General features: G+C 38.3%; 1 protein-coding gene across 11 annotated transcripts in view; it reads left to right on the top strand.

Moving 5' to 3' along the window:
* The window catches only part of ptprk (protein tyrosine phosphatase receptor type K), a 130,421-nt gene that overhangs the window by 21,374 nt on the left and 87,122 nt on the right, over positions 1-21,925 (top strand). For all 11 annotated transcript variants that reach the window (XM_036549285.1, XM_036549286.1, XM_036549288.1 and 8 more), the window contains exon 2: positions 11,606-11,728. In XM_036549285.1, coding sequence (XP_036405178.1) covers positions 11,606-11,728 — 123 coding nt within the window. The remainder of the gene's footprint in view (positions 1-11,605; positions 11,729-21,925) is intronic.

The following is a 21,925-nucleotide window of genomic DNA, read 5'->3' on the forward strand; positions in this document are numbered from 1 at the left end:
AATCAAAAGTGGTGTCTTGTGTGGCTCGCCCCGAGGTTGCCAGAGGAAATGGGAATTCCTAGCGCTAATTGGATTTTGAGATAATTTAACAAATTTCTGTAGATACAAATTTTCATGCTTGTCACAGTTTGAGGCTCTGTGCACAGGCTGTGGCCTTATGGTTTCTAAGAACAATCTCAGGTATGTTGCTATGCAAGTCAATTTTAAAATGCATGATCAAATTATTCAGCAAAACCCATCAAAACAGAGTGGAGAATGACACTCTTTCAAAGGTGGAAAGGCTGTTATTTGAGAGGCTGTCCTACATAAAGCTAGATTATTTGTGAAGTGAAAGTAACTTGATCATTGTTGTTCAAACACTTGTTAATTTACAGTCTCTTAGATATAATTTCTATAAACAAGATTGAGATATGCTCTAATATTAACAGCATTCATTGCAAACTGCTTTTATAACTGATTTTTTGAAATCATAGTTCAGTCTAGTTTTATAATTTGACAGGCATGATAATAGCTGATAGTGGCTCCATCTCCATTTGCAAATTCTTGTAAACTGTGGATACACCTCAGCAGTTTCACATATTGGTGATTCACATCACCAATTGGTGACTGATGTATTTCACACTCAACATACAATGCATTACTTAACTTTTTCTCCTATGTGCAACCTTATTTTGGAATTACCAGTTGTAACCTAGGGTCATCTCACCATGACAACCTTTGCAGTTGCACAGGAGCGCTTAAGTGAGATGAACAGAATCTTCTCATGCACTTGCATACAACCAACTCATATTTTTCACACTACATATCAAACAGCAGAGCGGGCACTCTTTGGAGAATAGGCGTTACTCCACCGACATCATCCGTACAACTCGCAGTTGTGGAGAGTTTTGAGACAAAGAAGCCCCTGCCGACCTAGCCACACCCCTAGCAGAGCAAAGCTAGTTTGTTCTGATGCTGTGGTCTCCTGGTCATCATCAGCTAATATCTAGGGATGCACCGATTGTGAAATTCTGGGCCGATATCAATGTTTAAAATAACAATTCGGCCGATAAGCGATGCTGATACAGATGTTTGAAGAAAGACCTGGCACGCTTAGCTAACTAGCTAGCTAACTACACTAAAAACACTAGCTAAAGCACTCACTACAGACTACCTAGCTAGCTAGCTAACTATAATGTTAATTTGGTAGCTATCTAGCTAACAGTACTTAAGTTGTCAGAACAAGTTGCTTGCAGTGTCCGTGGTAAAATTTACTATTTGGTCAGAAGAGACGTGATGAGGCTTTATTACTTTGATAGCTAGCTAGCTCTTACTAATATGACAGCTGAGCAAAGTGCATGAAAGCCAACTTAGCTAGCAAGCTATCTAGCTTTCTACGTTGTTTTTATTGTGGCTAGCTAGCAATGTGTTTGTTTGCAAGGTGATATTTGTATTTGTCAGGGGACTGTGATAGTAACTAGCTAGTTACGTTTATTGTTTTGTTCATATTGTAGCTAGCTAGCTAGATTTGTCTTTGTAAAGTGGTATTTGTACTTTTCAGATGAATGTGCAAGTAGCTAGCTAGCTAGCTAATTTGGCTTTCACACACTTTGCTAGCTCTTAAAATATTGACTTCTGATCTTAAGTACCGTTTGCTAGCTAGCTATCAACTTAACGCAAGCTAGTTAGCTAACTAACGTTAAGTGCTCCAGGTCATTAATTCGTTAGTGGATATAACTTTAAATCCAGCTACTGTATCTCTTTTGAATTCTTTTAGGCACCCATCTGGCCATTTTTGTTTTATTTCTTTTAAAGGTAGATACAGACACACATCAAACTTTTGGTCCACTTTGCCATAGATGCTGACTGAAGAGTTACCCTGCTCCCACCCTGAGCATGATATTAGAGCAAAATGGCCGCCATGTGAATAAGGCTAATTATAGTATCACCTATTGGATCTTCTCTGAAAATGCAGCTGGGTAGGCTACTCTTGTCTGAGTCAGGCCGCAAATAAACAACACAACATTTAGCTAGCACAAAATTCATGCGACACAACAGATAAACATCAGCCGCTGCCATCAGTGAATGTCATCTTATTTGAAGATAGGCTGATGGCAGTCAACAAGGCAAATATCGGCCGATACCGATGTACGGCCGATATATCGGTGCATCCCTACTAATAACATGACCAGGATGGTACCTGGCCCAATGAGTTCAGCTTGCACTCAATTTGAGCGCCTTAACCACTGAGCTTTTTGTGAACTCTGCACTATTAAATGTTTATATCTTTGAATAAAATATGTTTCTTGGGTACAGTGGAGTAACATTTCATACAGGACATCCTTGCTTCAAGCATGCCTTGTTTCATGGATATCTTTAATGGATCCCAGCAATGTCACACGTATCCTTGTTGGTCATATGTTTATATTTTACATTCATTCGTTTTGTGGACACATTTATAAAAAGTAACTTGCTGCAAGCAAGATCAAGTGCGGATAATAAGGCCAACAAAAGAGTCTGTAGTAACACGGTTGAGGTTCGGTGCTAAGCTTGTCATCTGTGTGATGTCGTGATATCACAGAGGCAGTCTTTGGTGCTAGAGGAGACTTGTGAGTGAGAAGGGGCAAATTAGTGGAATAGTGAAACGTCGTCAGCATAGCAATAGTATGGAAATCCATGAAAGGAGATAAATGAACCCAGAAACATAGTGTAAAGTGAAAACAGTCCCTCAGGGATGGGGCTCCTATGGTAGACTGTTTGCATAGAGATGACACCGCCTGTCCATGTCATGCCATATGCACAGTCAGCGAGGTAAGAGGCAAGCCAGCTCAAGGTGATGTCAGAAATCATATTCATATGAATGTCTCACTCCAGTGTTGCCACGCAGAGAAGTGACTAGGGATTGTGGTCAAATCAGCAAATTCTGGACTACACGTGATTGTTTCCAAGTTGTATACATGTTGAGGTTTTGCACAACTGACATCAGTTTTAAATAGTGTGTTGAAAGACCTGAGGAATGAACCTGGCCTTGTCCAACACTGTAATTTATTCATCATGGCATTTCCTATTGAGTTATTATTAAATGAACATTTGAATTTTATGTGAACCTTATATCAACATCTGCAATAGAAGTAGGCCCATTACGTATGAGCTTATAGTTATCCTTATCCCATGTTGTTTCCAAGTGAAGAGTGCTATCAGTTTGATTATTTAGAGGCATCTGCACTTTGGTGCTAGTTAGCATCCAATTTTATGACAGGGGAACAGTTGTTCTGGTGACACAATTATATGAGTGATAGCAATAATGTTCTTTTACAGTCTCATTGATGGCTATTAATATTCATATCTGGTTTCTCTTGGGGAGGAAAAAAAATCAATGTTGTGCTGCAGGGCTATAATGTTGGCGACCTAAAGCGGTCATTTTGTTTATTCGGTCATTTAGCTTTTTAAAAATACAATGTCATAGAGCACTCCATAGCCTGCAAATATAAAATGAAAAAGTAAAGTGTAGAGACCAATATATGGCAAATCAAACTGATCAACTACAAGCAAAAGAAAAACAAACAAAAAACAATACAAACACATAGATGTATATAGTACAGTATTTGTACACAGTCAACAACTGCATTAAAACATTACTTTGACTTGCATTTATGATTTTTGAATATGTCTGTGTTAATTGGTGGTATGATTCCTTTCCTGTTCTTTTTGATTTATGATGTGGTACCTTCTTTGTAGATCAGTATCTTTGTTGCATTTCATTCATTGGTTTTCAGGCAGCATTCTTCATGTGTGGAAAGTATCATATTCTCTGTCATAAATCCTGCCATTCAGGCACTTAGTTGCACTGCACCATTTTTTCTCAAATTATTTTTCATGCCAGGTACTTGGCTCAAGATTCAGTGTTTATTATAAGCAGAGGGTACTGTGTATAAGAGCAATATAAGCTAACAGTCAACACTGTGGGCAAGAAATCAACAGGAAGGGGCCATATAAAGCCCACATAAAGTTAAAAGCACGACCTTGAAATCAGCATGGTACTTACAAGTTAAAAAATACATGTTAGCTTTGAAGAAAGAAGAGTTCACTTTGTGACCCAAAAAGAAAAACCCCTGCGCACCTACACTGTCTGTCTAATTACACCCTGCCAGTCGACCATGATTCTTTTGTTCCCTGAAACATCCTGCATAATAGGGTGGAAGTGTAGACGTGTCATAGGTTAAACGATGGAAGAGACTACAGCACACTCTGTATAACAATATGCATGAAGAGAGGCTCTCCACAATCTGAATAGATAAAGAGCTATTATGGCTTTGTTTTAAAGTCACGTCTTTAAAACAAGAGCACTGTTGTCCACTGAACTTGTGTGTCATTCGCTTTATTTGCTTGCTTTTGCTTGCCATCGAAAGGCATGGCTTGTGTTTACGCTGTGTGACTTCATTGGAAAAACTGGGGTTTTTTTGAGAATATTTTTCTCATGTTCATTTTGCCTGTATTTGAAAAATGTTACTCTAGGAATTTGACATTGTGCAAGCATTCATGGTAACATTTTGGTACATTTTGTACAAGAGGCATGCATTTTATTTGATGATAATGGCAGGGCTTTTTCTCCTAAAATAATTGTGCTGTATGTTTTAGTGGTTATATGTTTTGTTTGTTTTTAGTCCTTGGTCTACTTTCATAGATGTGAATTTTATTAGATACTAAAGCAATGTATTATTTTTTGGCTTAATTTAGTTCAGCACTTTGCTTTGGATAACCTCTGATGTTAAGACTTCCTGAGCAGTGACTTCACTGATAAGCAGGTCCACAAAGGGGGAAAATTGCCTGTGTAAGCTTCAAGTGTAACCAGCTATTGACACTTCACAGACACCCTCTTTCCGAAGGAGCAAAAACAGCCAAATGCCTTTATTAGTCCAAACACTCTGAAAGTAATGAAATAATTTCATGTTTATAATAGCTTGGTCGTTTTCAGAGTGTGTAAAACAAAGTGCTAATGAACAAATATTACTTGTCATAATCATAACTGTTTCAATTTTTACATGTCAATGTAAAACACTGTTAGGGAGGGGAGGGTTGGACCAGTGATTCCATCCCTCATGTTAGGCATAGTCTGATTGGTCTTGGTTTTTTTTTTTTTTTTTTTTTTTGGAAATTCAGTTTTTAGACTGCAAGTTGACAGCAGCAGAACCAGAATGTTCTTGCAGGATTTTTTCCATCTTTTTATTCTTTTTCTTTCAGTTTTTCTCTGCTTCGGAGCTATGTGGCAACCAACACTGATATAGATGAAACACTGTATTATGTGGGACAGCCAAACATTGTGCAGCCATACAGATTGTCTAAGCTTATGCACATTAAACACACATTTAAAGATGCATATGCCACTCATGAACCAGAGATGGTAAGATATTGAATGTACTGGATCTATGACTGATTGTAATACTGCAGGGGTGATACCAAAGTTGCTACACAGTTTTGTTTTGAGGCCACGCCCCATATTTTTTCTTTGTCAACCTGTATAAAGTCAGGGTTTTTGCATTTCTCTGGCCGCTTGGAAGAAATTTCTTTATCTGTTGCTTGTAAACCTTCACATCGGAACTGGCTTGTTCATACAGAGTAGGACCATATTGCTGTTGTCAAATGGGTAGTATGCTGGTGTGCTTGGATATTGATTTGCATCATCTTAAAATTGAACATTCATGCTTGTGTTGGTCAAATCTTTGACCTTGTGTCATAAACTGTCTCTGACTTTGTCTCATATACATAGAGTTCTGTATTGGCTCTTGCTCTATCTGGGAGATGTAGCTATGGTTGATTTTTCACACAGTCTGCCAGCAGCATAAGTGGAAACAGATTTGTATTAAATGTTACATCACAAGGGAAGAAGTGGTACTTTGGCTCCACAATCTTTGAAGTTCTGCATTTTAGAAGGAGGTTTCTTGTCTAAACCAGCTCAGCTTAGGGGAGAGCCAAGATTTCCCCCAACATTTATTTGAATTATTTGTATTTAAAGAATTGTAAGACAAGATGAAATTGTAGAAAATGGACAAATTCTCTTGAAAGGTTTTTTGTTCATCTGTTTTTAATTGCTGGGATTGGCAATTTAAAAGCTAAGAATTCCCTCTCGTTTGTTACTGATTGTAATTAAATTCTTTGCAATGTCATGCTCTTGTTTAACAAAATTGCAGTGCACTCTGGAGCTTTTATCTCGGGATCCCTTTGACGGCTGCTCTAATCTCAGAGCGCACCGAAGCACAATGACCAGAGAGAGAAAGTAAAGAGATGGAAAAATGTCACCTTGTGTTATTTCTGCGTAATTTAACCCTTTTTGTTTAAAATCCGCTCAAAGTCATATTTTTCATTTAAAGGGTGTTCCCTCAAGGCACCGTTGAGCAAGTGTGCTGATCTTTGCCATAAAGGTGTAAATTTAAAATTTTATTGGATTGTTCAGTTTATGGTTTTTCCAATTATTTTCATACTAGGTGTTGAACTTGTTGAGCTAATTCAGCTAATTCAGAAAGGAACTGGAAAGGTGTACTATGATGAGTTCTCAAAATTTATCAGATCTGAGTTTGTGAGGAGTAAATCTGAATTTGTGAAGAGTGTACTGGCTAATCCCAACTGTGAACAGCATTGGGTTTATTGTCTGAGGTTTTATTGGCCCTATGTCAGGGCACAATTCAAAAGCAGTATGATTGATCAAAGTAGTCTGCAGTGACTAACCATCAGGAAAATGTCAGTGTTATAATGATGAAAAAATTACATTGGAAGGCAGATATGTTTTTTTTCTGTTTATGTCTAATCGTTATTCAGGTGTTGCATTTAGTTCATGAGATGATGGTTTTATAATGGATTTTGTGTATATACTTTCTACTCTGTTAGTTGGCTTTATTAAAAATTGATTTTTAAAAGATGTATTTAGGTATGAAGTCCTGAATTTGCAGAATTACAGTCTGAGTACACCTGTAAGGTTGTTGGACTGTAACATTCATAGGTCTCAGCCTAGCTGTTAGCGTTTTTCAAAATTACCCTAAACACATCAGTGCTCCAGTGAGGACACAGTCATATTTAATACTGTGAATTTGTACTCCCTCTTGAAGTTGAAGTGCAGTAGAACTTAGTTTTGGGTGTCATTACTTCTGATCTTGACTTGTACAAAGGCACCACTTCTTTCCCCTCTCTTTTTATGCTATAATAGGTGCCTAATCTTAAGATATTATGGAAAACACTGATCTACACTGGTTTCCTGTGTAGTTTTGTGGAGAAATGTGAAGTCTAGATTCCCTGGCATGTCTTTGAAATATCACAATCAAAATTGTTGCATTTTAACATACTGGCGGTATATGTCATTATTCAGAACACATAATGATCGGTGGTTTCTTTAGTTTGGGTTCTGTGTTGTGTAGCATTCATTAGACATAGTACAATTTATGAGTCTAAAAACCCCATGACGAGGGTCATGCAAAAAGTCAAAATGATTTCACCCTGAATGGCTAATGATTATCAGCCCTTTTAGGGACAAGTGAAAGCTTCCACTCTGATTTTTCGGCTGCCTTGAAGGCAGACATTCAGCCCCTTTTTTGAATGTAAAACGCTGCGCCATTACTAGCGTTATTGGGTTATCCTTCAGAGTTTTTCCTGTATTTAACATTAATTTGAAGAACATTTTCCTGCTTGTGATGCAGATATCGCTTCTCCAGTACACTTCAGAAAAGTTAACAACTGCTCAAAAAGACATTATCCTAAAAGGAAGTAGAAAGCATCAATGAGTTGGTGGGGAATTTAAAGGTTTATTCCCTTGATAAAAGACAAATAACCTTTTCCATTCCTGTAAGAGCTGAACTCTAATCAAAAGTATAAAGTATATACTTTTAAGTAGAACTCGTGAAATACACAACTTTTATCTTTTGAATATTCCAAACTCTCCCATGGACTACGTTCATTGTGATACAAATATCTACAGTCACCCTATTAAATGTTTACTCCAGTAAAGAGCCATGTGTCATATTGGCCTAAAATTGCCTGCAGCTTTCCTTAAGCACACTGCACCATTAGAGCAGTGTTGTATGCATGCATTGTGATAGAGCTGTTAACCCACTTTTATCAGGGGAAGTGAACATTGTTCGCCCTTGAGGTTTATCAGCCACAATAATTATTTTATTATGTAAATGAAGTATAGACCATTATTTCATTAGCATAGCTCCAAATCTGAGTCCTTAGATTAGTATGCAAATCATTTAGTTGGTGTCCTTGCAGACAGAATGAATTTATAACTCATTTCTTGCCCATCTGGAGTTGCGGCTAGTTGTTATCCAGCTATTAATACAATTACAACTCCACTGTTCTGTGATGTATGCTGCACCAGCAGTGTTGAGCAGCAAGGTGACCGCCATAAATGGGTCTCTCTAACAATGAAAATAAAGATCGAACTTAATTCTTGATGTTCCCTATAGGCAGAAAATAATCCATGTGTCACTTAATGGTTAAATAGTTGTTCCTTTCTATTGCTTTGTTCTTTCATTTACTTGTTCATTTTTATTTTAATACAACAAATATTTTCATACAACCTTGCAATCAGCTGTTAACCATTACGGATCTTTCCGTGACACAGTCTACCAGTGGCAGCCCAGATTGGAACAAACTCTGTCTGGGACATGTCCAACACAGTGTTAATTTATACCTCTGATTAAATAGGGAAAATGTATTGAATAATATATTCAGCTTTCTTCATTCCTGAATTGTTAAGAAAGTGGTATTTCATCTTAATTGCACTGCATGTGGAAAAGTCGTTTTTCAGAATGAACAAATTCTAGGCCCATCTCTTCTCTTGGCCTGTAGTCTTGAGTGTATTTCGCCTTGTGTTTAGTATGGTGTTGATCACACTAAATTATTCTGGTTCCTCTACAAATCCTAATAAGCTATTCTGTAAATTAATAAATCTCTATACATGGGAGGCAAAACTGTCATAGTGTCTGACCCATGCTCATTTTTGTATACTGACAGAGTCCAGTTTGTTAAACCATCTCTGCTTTTTCTGAGACTAAAGAGAACAAGTGTCTGAAGGCTCCTCTTCATGACATATATGTACAAAACCTGTAACCGGTCTTGCCCTTCTCTGCACTTTTTTCAGGAGCTTGCATGCCCTTATTGTATGTTCTGACAAAGGCATTTTATAATATTAATGTAAGTTCCTTTGATGTGATTTTTTTTTATACAGCACCCTTTTTGTGGCTTTTGCACAATTACTACACCTATATATATTTGGGTCAACTATTGGTCCCAAGTATTTTTCATATTGCACACTCTGCCTTAATGTATCTTTATAAGAGATTTCTTCTTTATACTATAACTGTCCACACATAAAATGTCTTGGTTTGTTTAAACATTTTTGTTCTCCTGTCTTCAATCTTAAATTGCTTTCAGACAAGCAAATGCAAATATTAATGAGTAGTAGGCATATTGCGCTATGATTAATGCTGCAGGAATTTATCGAATCATAGCAATAATAGTAAACATTATTGGTATAGTTAAGATAGGTTGACATGTCCCATTGACCTTATGCTGACACAGCTGCGGTCCTGCTTCCTCTGAATGTGACCAATGAGAATGAGGCAACAGTGGGGAAAAGGCCAACACATGGTTATGTATACTTTCACAGTCACACGCGCAGACACTCACGCTTGCATCCTTACAGCTAAGAGTGCCATCGCTAGAGATGCACGAAATGTCCCAGAATTCCTTGGAAGCTGTGTGGGTGGGGCTGGCAGGTCAGTGTGTGCTGTAACACTACTTGTTCTGGCAGAACACTGAGGGGGGTGGGGGGATGTTTGTGGAGATGGCTGGAGCACAGAATTTTGAGTAGGCAGTGAGTAAACTATCTAGCACACACCTTCTCCCAGAAAGGCATTATTTAAATTCAGTCAGAAAACAGCTCTTTACATTGGAGAATGTATAAGCAGACCAGAAAATAAGAACGGAAGTGTCTTGAAAATGTGACAAATTACTCCTCACTACAGAATAATCACACAGAATTTACTAAAATTTGGATGAAAAAGAATGTTGCCATGGAGGGTTTTTTTTTTAAGTCTGGAGGTGGGTTATGAGGGTGAAGGTCTTATTTTTTCGGGATTATTTCTCTAGATTTAGACTACAAACTGAAGTTGAGCAAGATAAAGATTTAGAGAAATGAAAGGATCTTGTTAGAATGAATAAATGATTTTTTCAGCCCTGCGAGGGTTTCACATTTGCATGTATTTGATCTACGAAGGCAGTGCAGAAAAACACAAAGCACGGACTGTGTCGAATCATCACCTTTAAACTGGAGATTAAACTGCAGCAACTTGACAGAAGTTATTAATTTTGAATCACTTGGTAATATGATTTTCCCCTCAGTCAGTGGTAAAGTCTTGTATTACCCAGGATATTACTCAGTTTCTGGAACTGACGGAAGCTTCAGACGATTCCAGGCAAAAATATGTTCTGACTTCTGAGAGGGAGGCCATCGTTGGGATTTATGTGCCACACGTTTAAAGTCAAAAGTTAATTTCAATTCAGCTGATGCGTACTATGTGCACTGTAGCCTGCAGAGGAAAGGTTTACCAAATTCCAAGCTATTGAGATTCTGACAACTAGAAAAACATTTACCGACTTCACAGGGAAATGAAATATTTGTTTTTCAACAATCTGCCAGGAGAAATTAATTAGCACCTGTTATTCGCTCTGCATTTAAATGCAAATTGTGTTCTTTTTTTCAGTGTAACTTTTCTGTATAGCTGAAAGACTTAAAGGTCAACAGTTGAACAGAGCCGATATTGTGACCTTTTTATGTGTATGAAAACCTTTTTTCCGTGTAATGAAACGCCTGGTATAGCAATATAAACCTTTCATATCTTTGATGCCTGCCGCAGTTTCAGAATTAATACACGGTGAATTATGTTCATGACTTGAGAACCTTTGGAGATCACAACATGTCAGCAGTGGAGTACATACAGAAGACAACCGTGAGCAAGGCGCTGTGTATTCTGCCTGGAATTAGTGTTTTAAAATGCCAGAAACCTGTCTTTCCAACCAGCGCTGTTTTTGGAGAAGGGTTTAAAATAAGGCTCCTCCCAGAAGCCACCTGTAACCTGAGCTAGAATTGGAGACAGGGATCAGCCGCCGGTGCCACGGTCATTAGAGAGCCGTCTCTCCGTGGCTGCGCATGGCCTCTGACGTGTTGACTTCCAGGCAGTGCTCACGGGAAGGCTTTGTTTTTGCGCACATCTCACAGATGACTGGCTGCCGGGTATGCCTGCGAGCCCTGGAGGAGAGCGCGGTGACAGAACTGTCCCACAGCTTTCTCGGGCCTCCTCGGGTGTCAGGCCTTCGCACATGATTTATTGCTGAATGGCAAATCGATTTGAGTCACAGAAAATGGAGAAGAACCAGCAGAGCTGAATGGAGCACGGAGGAATGGCAGGCTTGACTGGGGGGGGGGGGGGGGGGGGTAACCAGAGGTTATGCTGCTCCCTAATGTTTCCCCATTTAGGAGAAGGCCATAGAATACCCTCCAAGAACTGTTTATTTCCCTCAATATAGGCCTCTGCTATGTTAATGACCTCGTTATTCTGATCTTACCTGGTTCCAGGTGGCTGTACCTTTGATGATGGCCCTGCACAGTGTGACTACCAGCAAGACCCATACGACGACTTTGACTGGACACATGTCAGCGCGCAGGAGGTGCCGTACCTGTCGTCTGAATTGCCCCAAGGTGAGTCCCTGTGGTCCACAAGTACCTAAATTTACAGCCTTAAGATTCTGCCAGGTGCTGTTTCTGCTCTACATATTACACACACACACACACACACACACACACACACACACACACACACACACACACATACGGTAAATGGTTTTCTGGATTATTAGGAGTGTCAAACCGTGGCAAAGTATTGCCTGTTTCAAGAGTCAGAACATTTTATTTGTTGTGTTAGATCTGTGTTTTTCCCTCCTGTATTTGTAATTGGTGCAGTCATTTTCCAATCCATGGATGATCAATGAATGTGTCGGCCTCCTGCCATGGCAGTATATAATATTTGGTAGTAATTATTGAGGACGGGTTCATTAAAATCAATTGAAACCCAAAGTAAAGAAGTTAGAGTTCAGCAACACCAAAGAAGCAAAACCCCAGAATAGACCCTCACATTTTACTTTGCTTTTTTTTAAATTACAGAGCTATCCATTGTTATAGAAAATGGAATTCACAAAGCCTCTGCTGAGTGTAACTAATGTAAACATGAAAATATCTGCATGGAAAAAAAATACCTATAAGTACAGAATTTTGTATGTGTTAATAATCTTTGAAATAACAGCTGTCCAGTCAGGCCCTCTGCCTCACTGAATTGTGTGGATGCTTTTACTTAAGTCTGCAAATCACATTTTGGTTCAGTCAGTTTGTGCTTTTTGTTGAGGGTGAGGAGGAAACACCATGGCAACGGTCAGGGGAAATGGAGAGGTAGTGCAGGAACTGAAGTGATAGTCTTTTGTAATTTTGGTCTTTGTTACTGTCACAGTCTTAGGTTTAAGCAACTTGGAAAAGGAGTTCTTTAATTGCCAGAGGGAAAAAAAAATCTTTGTGCTCAGCTGGACAAAAAAGCTGAAGGTTTGAGAATTGTCATATATTTTAAACAATGAAGCTATCTGAATAAGATCAGGAAACGTAATGTGGTGAGTAAGTGAGGGGTGAGTCGTCGCGACCTTGCCTGTTCACCTCTCTGCAGTTTAATCACTTGTTTTCAGACAGGATGATATGTGTAGGAAATTAAAGCATTTCACTTTCCGCCAAATTTCCCAATTAATAAGATATTAGGTAATTAATCATGCAAAGGAAAAAGGAAAGGTCATCGGCATGCTGTCCGAATGCGGTCGTGTTCCATTAAATGTGCAAGAAGGAGTCCTCTGTACTTTTTGTCTAGAAAGGTGATTGTATCAAGTTTTCATTTTTAACTGTGCAAATGGAGAATCTCAGTATGATTTTTTCCACTGAAGTGCTTCAGTCCTGTAGAGTTCAACTAAAGACTGAATTCTCCACACAGTATATAAACACACTAGGAAATGAAATCTCACTTTTTAGCAAGGCAGGTAAATGTTCAGTTTGTCTTTTTTTTAAGCAAGATATTCATATGGAAAAATGAACAGATGGTCCTTTGAAATCAAACAGAATGCCTCATGCAGTGACCACAAAAAGATTCATATGATGATTGAGCAAAATTACTCACAAGTTGTTATTCAAAGGCCCTTTGTCACCATGCAAGTTTTTAAATATAAGTTCACTCATTGGAAGGAAAATGTGAGTGGCAATAGGCAACACATTGATTGGTAGTAGAGAAATTAATCCTCCAGAATCCACATTGAATTTCTGGAATGCACTTAATTGAAAATTTGGTTTCATATTGTCACCAATGAAGTAGTCTAGTGATAATCACAAAAGTAACAATGAGAAGGACAAGAAGAGATTATGTATATATTGCACCTTTCAAGGATCTCCAAGCTTTACAGTGAATAGCGGGGGGTGTTAATGTGAGATCGAAAATCAGGTACAGGTACAGTAACTTAAATTGAAACATATCCTGTCTGAAAACTACAGCATTGTATTACTGTATGTTGCTGGCTCTATCTCATATTCCACTGTGTGCCAGAAAGATAAAGGATGTAGGTTTTCAAACAAAACCAGTATCCTGCCCTACAAAGTAAAAGGGAAGAGAAATTTGGTATCTTGGACAGTGCAAAGTAAGAATCTATTGCTAATCCACTGAGCGTTGTCCATAGCCTACATATGTTGCTGGTAGCCTTTGAATAAGGCAGTTCAAGGAATTCAGAATACATATCCCCTTTGATGTTAAATGGAGGTGTTAATCTACTGGTGATGCAGGTTGTCATTTCATGAGTTACCCTCATAGTAGCTGTGGGTTCGACTTTACTCACAACTTTGTATTGAGAATACAAAGGCAAGGTGAGTTAATAAGGAAGCAATTGATTCATAGTAAATTGTTTTGTATAAAATGAGATGTATGATTTCCCCAGTCTCTATTTTAAATTTCAGAAAGGCGTTGAGATAAAGATCAAATGCTCAAAGATTAGATACCGCAGGGAGGATGTGTTTGGAAATTAATTACGGCGTCAGTTATGTATTCCAAAGCGAAATTCAGATCTTATATTTGAAGAATTTGCAGGGGGAGGCAGGAAAATGACCTTAGGGGAACTGTTTTTTTTTTAATTAAGTGAGAAATGTTGGAGATGACGTATTGTTGGAGATGACATAGTGTTAATATGATCTGAGCTAGGTTTAAATGAAAGTTGAAGAAGAAGTCATCCTATTTACAGGTCACCAATGAAATGCTGAGACAATTTTCCTCCATTGGGTCAGACCAAAATACTGGCAATTCCTGCTTTTATGACACAATACATTTGTAGAAATCTTGGGAAACCAGGCGACCATGAATTTTATTTTCCCATAGACTCAACCCTCTTTTCCCTTAGATGCAATAAAAAGCTGGGGTAACATTCTTGGACACAGGCTAGAAAGTGAATTTTTCTCAAAAATGGCCAGATAAATGTAGGATTAAGTGAAATATTCCAAAGATATTATTCATGCTGAAATGCTTGCATATTTAAATATGCAATTACCAGGCACATAATGTCCGGTGTAAGTATTCAGTAATGTAACGTGTATTGTTGGAAGGTTTGAAAAATGACAAGGCACACAGGTCACAAATCAGTCTTCACTTTTCTATTTGTTTAATCCTGATGGGGTGGGGACATATTGGCTTCTTAAAACAGAAATATACTTGATAACTCACAAGACATCGAATTTAAGATAATGGAATGACTGAATGAATTTTGCATAAAGCAGGATTTTGTGTCTGACATTCTTTTAAACATTGAAACAGGCTGGTTGTAAACAGCAAGGACTGTACAGCTGTGTTTTAATGTGGATGGCCTTCTGATGCACCACATAATGTCTTCACAATGGAAAGAGCACAATCACAAATGAAACAGAGAAACGTCAGAGCTGTCTTGTCGTGGGACTGCGCATGCCACTGGTATGAGATTGCCTATCACATAAACAGTAAGCACTGTCATGATCACTCCTTTCTGTATGTTTATAGTTTAGTTCAGTCAAAGTACTTACTTGAAACCATACGCCAGCTAGTCCCTGCCGCAGAAGAGCAAACAGTTCCATATTCATCATTCATTTTTAATTTGAAGCTACACTGATCGTTTTGCCGTAGTGGGTTAATCTTGAACCACATCAGCAGCAATCTGTCTGTGTGTGATTGCAGAATGCACGAGAGGGTAGCATACTCACAGTGCTTCACACCCAGGAAGCTAAAGTTTTCGACTTCTGTGCTGGTGTGTCAGATCCCGTGTCTTCTAAGCACCAGTACTCCTGCCAAACGGTTTATCCTCACTGACAATCAGAATGACCCCCCCTTCTAATGTGGGTTATCTCTTGAATTAAATAGAGAGGACTTGTTTTTTCACTTGACTGTGAAATCGGAGAGACTTAGCTTGAGCTGAAAACAAAATAAAGAGCTGTATTCATCATTACAGTTGAAATGCAGTCCCTGTTCCATGGTAACCAGTAGGATCTCTGTTGCCATAACTGTCTATGTCTCACAGCCAGTCCTGATTGACACCCATCTTGCCAGCTGGCATTAAGCATATGACAGCATCATGCAGTACTGAAACCTAGCTGGGGACTGAAACTAGTAAAAGCACATATTTGCAAATTTGTTCTGACGGTCACTTATTACCTCAGTTCCTCCTCCCCACGCTGTCATTTTGTATTTGTTGCAGAAAAGGTTGATCAGGTGCAATGGTGGTGTTCATCCAGCGTGCAACCTTCTTCTCAGCCTTGATGCTGTGTTCTTTTGGGGGAAAAAAAGGTTGAATCTAGTGGAGAATTAGAAAAATGAGATTACTCAAAAATGATCTTGTAGTCTATATATGTTCTGAATAATGCCACATATTCATACATTCACCATGCACTCCCGAAATCAAACCCAGACCTAGATCCAGTCCAGGGCTATTGAAATGTTACTACATAAATGGTCATTATTTCATAAATGACAGTGCATTTCATTCCCAGGACTGCAATGTATGTAGGTGTTGTCACTCCAAACTTAAACCTAAGCTGTGCTAATATTACATCTAACAGATAGTTAGGCTGATATCCATTTGGTAATATTTTGTGTTATTCAAAATATTAGGACTAAGCTTAGTATAAAGTATACTGTGCAAGTATACTTAAGTATACTGTGCAAGTAAAAACACTAAGGCTGGGACGAGGCTTGTTAGTAATTGATTCCAAATAACTGAGCTATACAGTTAGGTTTATTCATTTGGCGGATTCTCTTATCCAGAGTGACTCGCAAAGTAATGTAAAATAGTACACATACAAAGGCCACATGAGCAACAGCGGGACCCTGGTATTACAGGGGAAAGCTGCCGACCCTTTAACAGGTACAGGCAGTCCCTGCTTTATTTACGATACATCAGAAACCCCAATCGTAAACCAGATCATCATAAAATGGGGACGGCGTGCATACAGAAATACTGTGTGGGACATCATTAAAAAACCCAAGGTTCATTGTGATGTAGTATGCATACATCTATGTCTTAAGAAAAAGGTAAGAAGAACCTGATGTTTATTTTGAGGTTGTCTCTCCATGATATTGTCTCCTTGTTGTGATTTATTTGAGATGCCAGAAGCTGTCTAGGTCTGTAATGGATAGGCACACTTTTTTTTTACTATATTTCCCTTGCTAGATGCTTTGGTAATTAGTGTGAAAGAAGAGATACACTGCGTTCAAACTCTAACAGCTTTTTTCATTAATTATGCCCTATTGCAGTCCAGCAAGTACCGTATCACATGTTTTAAGTAAGCCGTAAGTGATTCACACAAGCTGAGTTTTTAAATAGCATTAGTATGGGAATGATCTTATTACAATATTAGTAATCACAATTTTTGGTCGATTCACGTATCAATGTTTCTTTTTAAGCAGAGGGCACTGTACCAGCAGCTGAATTGCTGATATCTAAAACTACATTCTACTTAGTTTATAGTTCCAGTAGGGTTAATGGAGTTATGGATTCATCTGAGTTACATGTCTTCAGTTGTCATTGATGTAATTATACAAAGGTTTTTGGAAAAAAATGTGCATTGATATCAATTCACAATTTTTGGGGAAAAAAGGTAACAAAATCTAATAAGAACATTAACGGGTATTTTATAAAGTACAGATAATCTCGCTGGCTTGTTGATGTTACAGCCACTAACCTGTCAGCCTCTTAGTGTGTCATATTTAGATACAAAAAATATGGGTACCCTAAACTTGTTTGAACCAGATTTCTGATAAGAAATTCAGCAATTTTTAAAGACGTTAGAAGGGTTTGTTTTAAATCTTCGCAAACCCCTAAACCACAATTTAATTGCCTTACAAACAATCATATTACTTTGGAAGTATGAATCATGAGTAGATTGACAATATAGTTACAGATGTTCATCAGTTGACAAGCTGGGGATGGGAACATGGCCGGTGTGGCTAATTATCATCATAGACACAGAAGCACATTCATAATGGGAAATTGGGGGCATCGTGGAACATTTAAGACCAATGAACCTTGATAAGTCTGACAAAATGTCCTTCTACAGCTGAAAATGTCCTCTGTATGTCTAAGAAGATGACCAAAATTCCTGGATGTAAATGTAAAAGACAATCTCGAGACATCACTTAGACGTTATTGTCCTGCTGGGGAATGCTTTCAGAAATGGTGAGATGAGCTACTCATTTCATAACTAGAAAGGCGTGAATATCTAACGTCTGGAATGAATTCTGCAGATTCATGCCAAGCACAGCTCATCGGCTTGGTGAGATATGACTGTGTGCAACGTGATGGGATTGTATCTAGGCTTCAGTGCCACCTCATTTAAAGTGTGAGAAATAGAGGCAGGCCACTACCACACTAAATCATCAGCTTTTGTAACCAAGTCTCCTCTTCAGATTTTTAAATGAAGGCTCCAAGCAGGAAGCCCACCTATATGTGTGAAATGGTTTCCCGAGGGCTATTTTTATTTAAAGTTTGCATGTACTTTACTTATTTATGCATTTGATTAAAATGCCTTCCGAGAGCCTCGCCGAGCATTTTTAATGAAATAGTGCGGGCTCACCCCTCAAGGCCAAAAAGTCAACTAAGAGTAGTTGTTGAAATGTGTGGCTGAACATGAATATGGTTCATATTAATGTGCTGAAATAATGTTTAAAGAGAAAAAAAACACACACTTTGGATTGGAATCCTTCAACAGCTGAATTAAGGGAAAGCAACGTGTATTCCCTGTATATTCCAAAATGTATTTCAGTTTGTCTTAAATAAATAGAGAAGAAATAATGAAATCATGACGAATGCTCAGAGTATCTAAAACTCAGCCAGGACTTAAATAGTAGGATATGACCAGTTAGGGAAAAAAACTATGACTGTATGTATTATAGGTGGGTTATACATGGGTTATATATGTTACAACTGTTTTTTTGATTTGATCAAACATTTTATGGTTTGCATTTTAGTGTTTGACACGTTATTGGGTTATAAATTCACCTGTCAGTCTGTATTAGCTCTTACTATATGTTTTGTATATATGTTATTTTAAGCAGCATAAGCCTTTCTGCTGCTTTATATTTACTTCTTCCTTACTTACTTATGTTTCCATTTATTAAAAATAAAGGCAAATAATGGGAAAATAACTATTTTCCCTATTTTGGTTTAAAGGCAAACATGTGATCACTTGTTTCTTCCTCATATGATTAAAAAGTTGCTCTCGCATTGTCCCTGTGATCGGGCATGGTAGCATTAGCTTCGTAGCAGGATAGAAGCAGAGTTGTCCAGTAGATATAATAAAAAAAACATGAGCACAACAGATTTAAAGGTTAAAAGTATACAAGTTCATGTTTACTTTTTATAGCATGATGCTATCACGATTTTGGTAAATTCTGGCATTTCTGTTTTGCAAGGTGATGACTGTAGTGATGACTCAGCCCTCTACTTCGGGCTGTAAAGGTTTCATTCTGTGAATCATAGGGTGTGTCTTTGCTGAGGAAGGAGCCCACTTTGGATTCACTTCCAAAGGGAGTGAAGTTGACTCTTGAATGTGATGATGATATAAAGGGATTGTGTTACCCTTTTATGTGTTTTTTTTTTGTCTTGTCTTGACAACAGTTATTTTTCTGTACAGTATTTGAGAGGAGCAGTTGTTAGGGGGGAAAAAAGCACACACACACACACTTTAGCCTCCCTGATATTTGTCACTGCCTGACATTTCTGGTTGACCAGATAGCTGGTCTGTCAGACACGGATTCATCTCAGGGTTCTTTCATGTGCTCAACCTGCAGTGCATCAGAGTTTTGCCGAAATTGGCTTCAGCTCATGATTAGACATCATTGCCAATAACAGTATTAAAATAATCCCAGCACATCAAATAAACACAGCTCTTTCTGAGCTGAAGAAAGCCTGTCTGAATTATGCGATACTGCAGTCTGCTGGCTACCTTTGTGGGTCTTCTGTGTAATTCAATATCCCTGCCATTGACTTGGTTTTTCCAGTAGACTTTAAATGCATTTCAGACAAAGATTGTTTTTGTGTGCTTTGTCACCTATTGATGTTTGCCCAGATGTAAATGCAAGGCGTGGAACCTGTTCATCTCGGCAGCACAGCAGTATTATAAATGAGTAATGTGTAAAGTATGCCATCTCCTCTTATACTGTTTTAAATGCCTCTCACTCTTGGTTATGTTATGTTCTTGTTATGGTTTTGTTTAGTTCTTGGGCATGCCACAAGCAGGAATGTAGTTGTCAAATTTATGAACAGTGCTGTCCAGGCACTATATATATATATATATATATATATATATAAAACAAAAAAATATACAAAAAATAACTTCATGTCACTATGCAATAGTAATCAAGGACTGCACTTCCCTGCGGTCAGAAACTGTGTATGATTGTGATTGCTTATCAAGAAGCAAAGTAAAGGTTTATGGTGCATTTGAGAGTATCATATTTCAGGGTAGTTAAACTGACGCTGGGGTTAATTGAAAAAGGATAGCCGCTTGGCTCCGGGAGTGATATAGCATGCTTTGGGCCGTTTCTGGCCAGGAGGTTCAACAGATACCATGTGCCTGAGGGAGCTATGAGGCTTTGCGGTTTACACAGGGTGTTGAGAAGCCAGCAGTAAGTGGCAAAAAGACTTTCCTCACTGCTGGACTTTTCCCAGGCTAGTTTATTTATTTATTTATTTATTTATGAAGAAAATGGTAGCTGTCCAACATTATTTAAAAAAGTCAGTAAGAAAGACGAGTTACTTGCGGTCTCAATTTTAAAGGCGTACCAGTTTGTTGCCATAAATGACATAAAACTATGTGTTTATACACGGTCTCTTCATTATTAAGATCAGTAGATTTTAATACAAAAGACAGACTAAAGACAAAAGCAGCACCATCAAACCGGTCTGGTTAACGATAAACCTGTTTTAGCACTATCTAAAAGGGAATACAGTGTCTGTCTCCTACAACAAAATACTTTCTTGTCACTTAAGTAATTTTTTTCTTGTTGCAGAGCATTTGAAGATTAATGTCAATCATTTCCACTGTGTGCTCCGACCAATGATTTGGGCATACCGCAGGCAGTGTCTTTATAAAAAGATACAAAGTAACAGGAGTTCGTGTGGCTACAACAGAAATGATATTTTACACAAGAATGCAGCTTAGTACAGACAGAGATATGCTTGCGGACACATGAGGTCTTTCGAGTGTAACATGACACTGTTGACCGCCATGTGGTCTTTTCACAAACCAGGTCAGCACTAACCTTTGGCTTGCTGTTAATTCAGGAATTGGGCTGATACACTGATGTTTGCCTAACACTTGAGAAGAGGAATCAGGAAAGATACACTATGAAACTGGAAGAATGACAGCTGCACAGTAAACCCTCCATGTGAAATTTGATATACTGCACAGCACTTTCACTGTTGCTTTTAAGGGTCAGCATTTTACTTCAAAAGTGATCTTTTTCCTTTGGCAGTTTTAAAAGATCATTTTCTGCACCTTATTTTGAATCATTATCGGTGGGTAATTTCAATTTCATATCAAAAGGGTAAACCTTTTCCAGATGAAAAAGTATGTATTTTCTTTAACTTTAGTGCTTTGTTTGAGCTTTTGAGGGCAGGAGAATAACTAACACTTGCCAGACGTGTAATGGACTTGCCAGACGTTTTTTGGCTTTGGTTCTCATGCAGTTTCTTCTCATACAGTTTGATTCCCCCACACTTCACCCAAAAGTGGTATAATACATGGAAGAGAGCCTGTTGTTTTAGGTGCCTCTTGTTTATGTTGTACCTTGATGAGAAACACAGTGCCTGGAACAGTTTGGCGAGGGGGGGTTGGGGAGGGGGAGAGGGTGCTGACTGACAATCCGTAATGATCAACAACCAAACTTCTTTCATTCTGGGTCTGTTACAGCTTTCTCTTTGAAGGTATGCCTTTGCAGTGGTTTCGTTTTGAGATCGTAGTGCTGAAATTGACTGCGAATACAGTCTTCCAAAACAGCAAATCAAGTCGCACTTGCACAGGAAATGACTATACTGTTGCGTTCCAGATAAAGCCAAACAAATGGATCAAAGTGACTTTGTCTTTTCAAGTGTACATTATTTTAAAACACTAAAGAAACGGACAGAAATCTAAAAAAAAAAAAAAAATACATTTAATAGAATGCCAGCGCATATTTGAGTAGATGGGGCATTCAAAGTGAATTTTGGTTACATTGTTACATTCAAAGTGAGTGCGCAGCCATATGTACTATCCTCCAGTCATTTTAGGGGTCAGAACCATTGTAGTTAAATGGATGCACGCTGCGGA

The sequence above is a fragment of the Megalops cyprinoides genome, chromosome 17 (genome assembly GCF_013368585.1).
Source record: "Megalops cyprinoides isolate fMegCyp1 chromosome 17, fMegCyp1.pri, whole genome shotgun sequence".
In the NCBI taxonomy this organism is placed as follows: Eukaryota; Metazoa; Chordata; class Actinopteri; order Elopiformes; family Megalopidae; genus Megalops; species Megalops cyprinoides.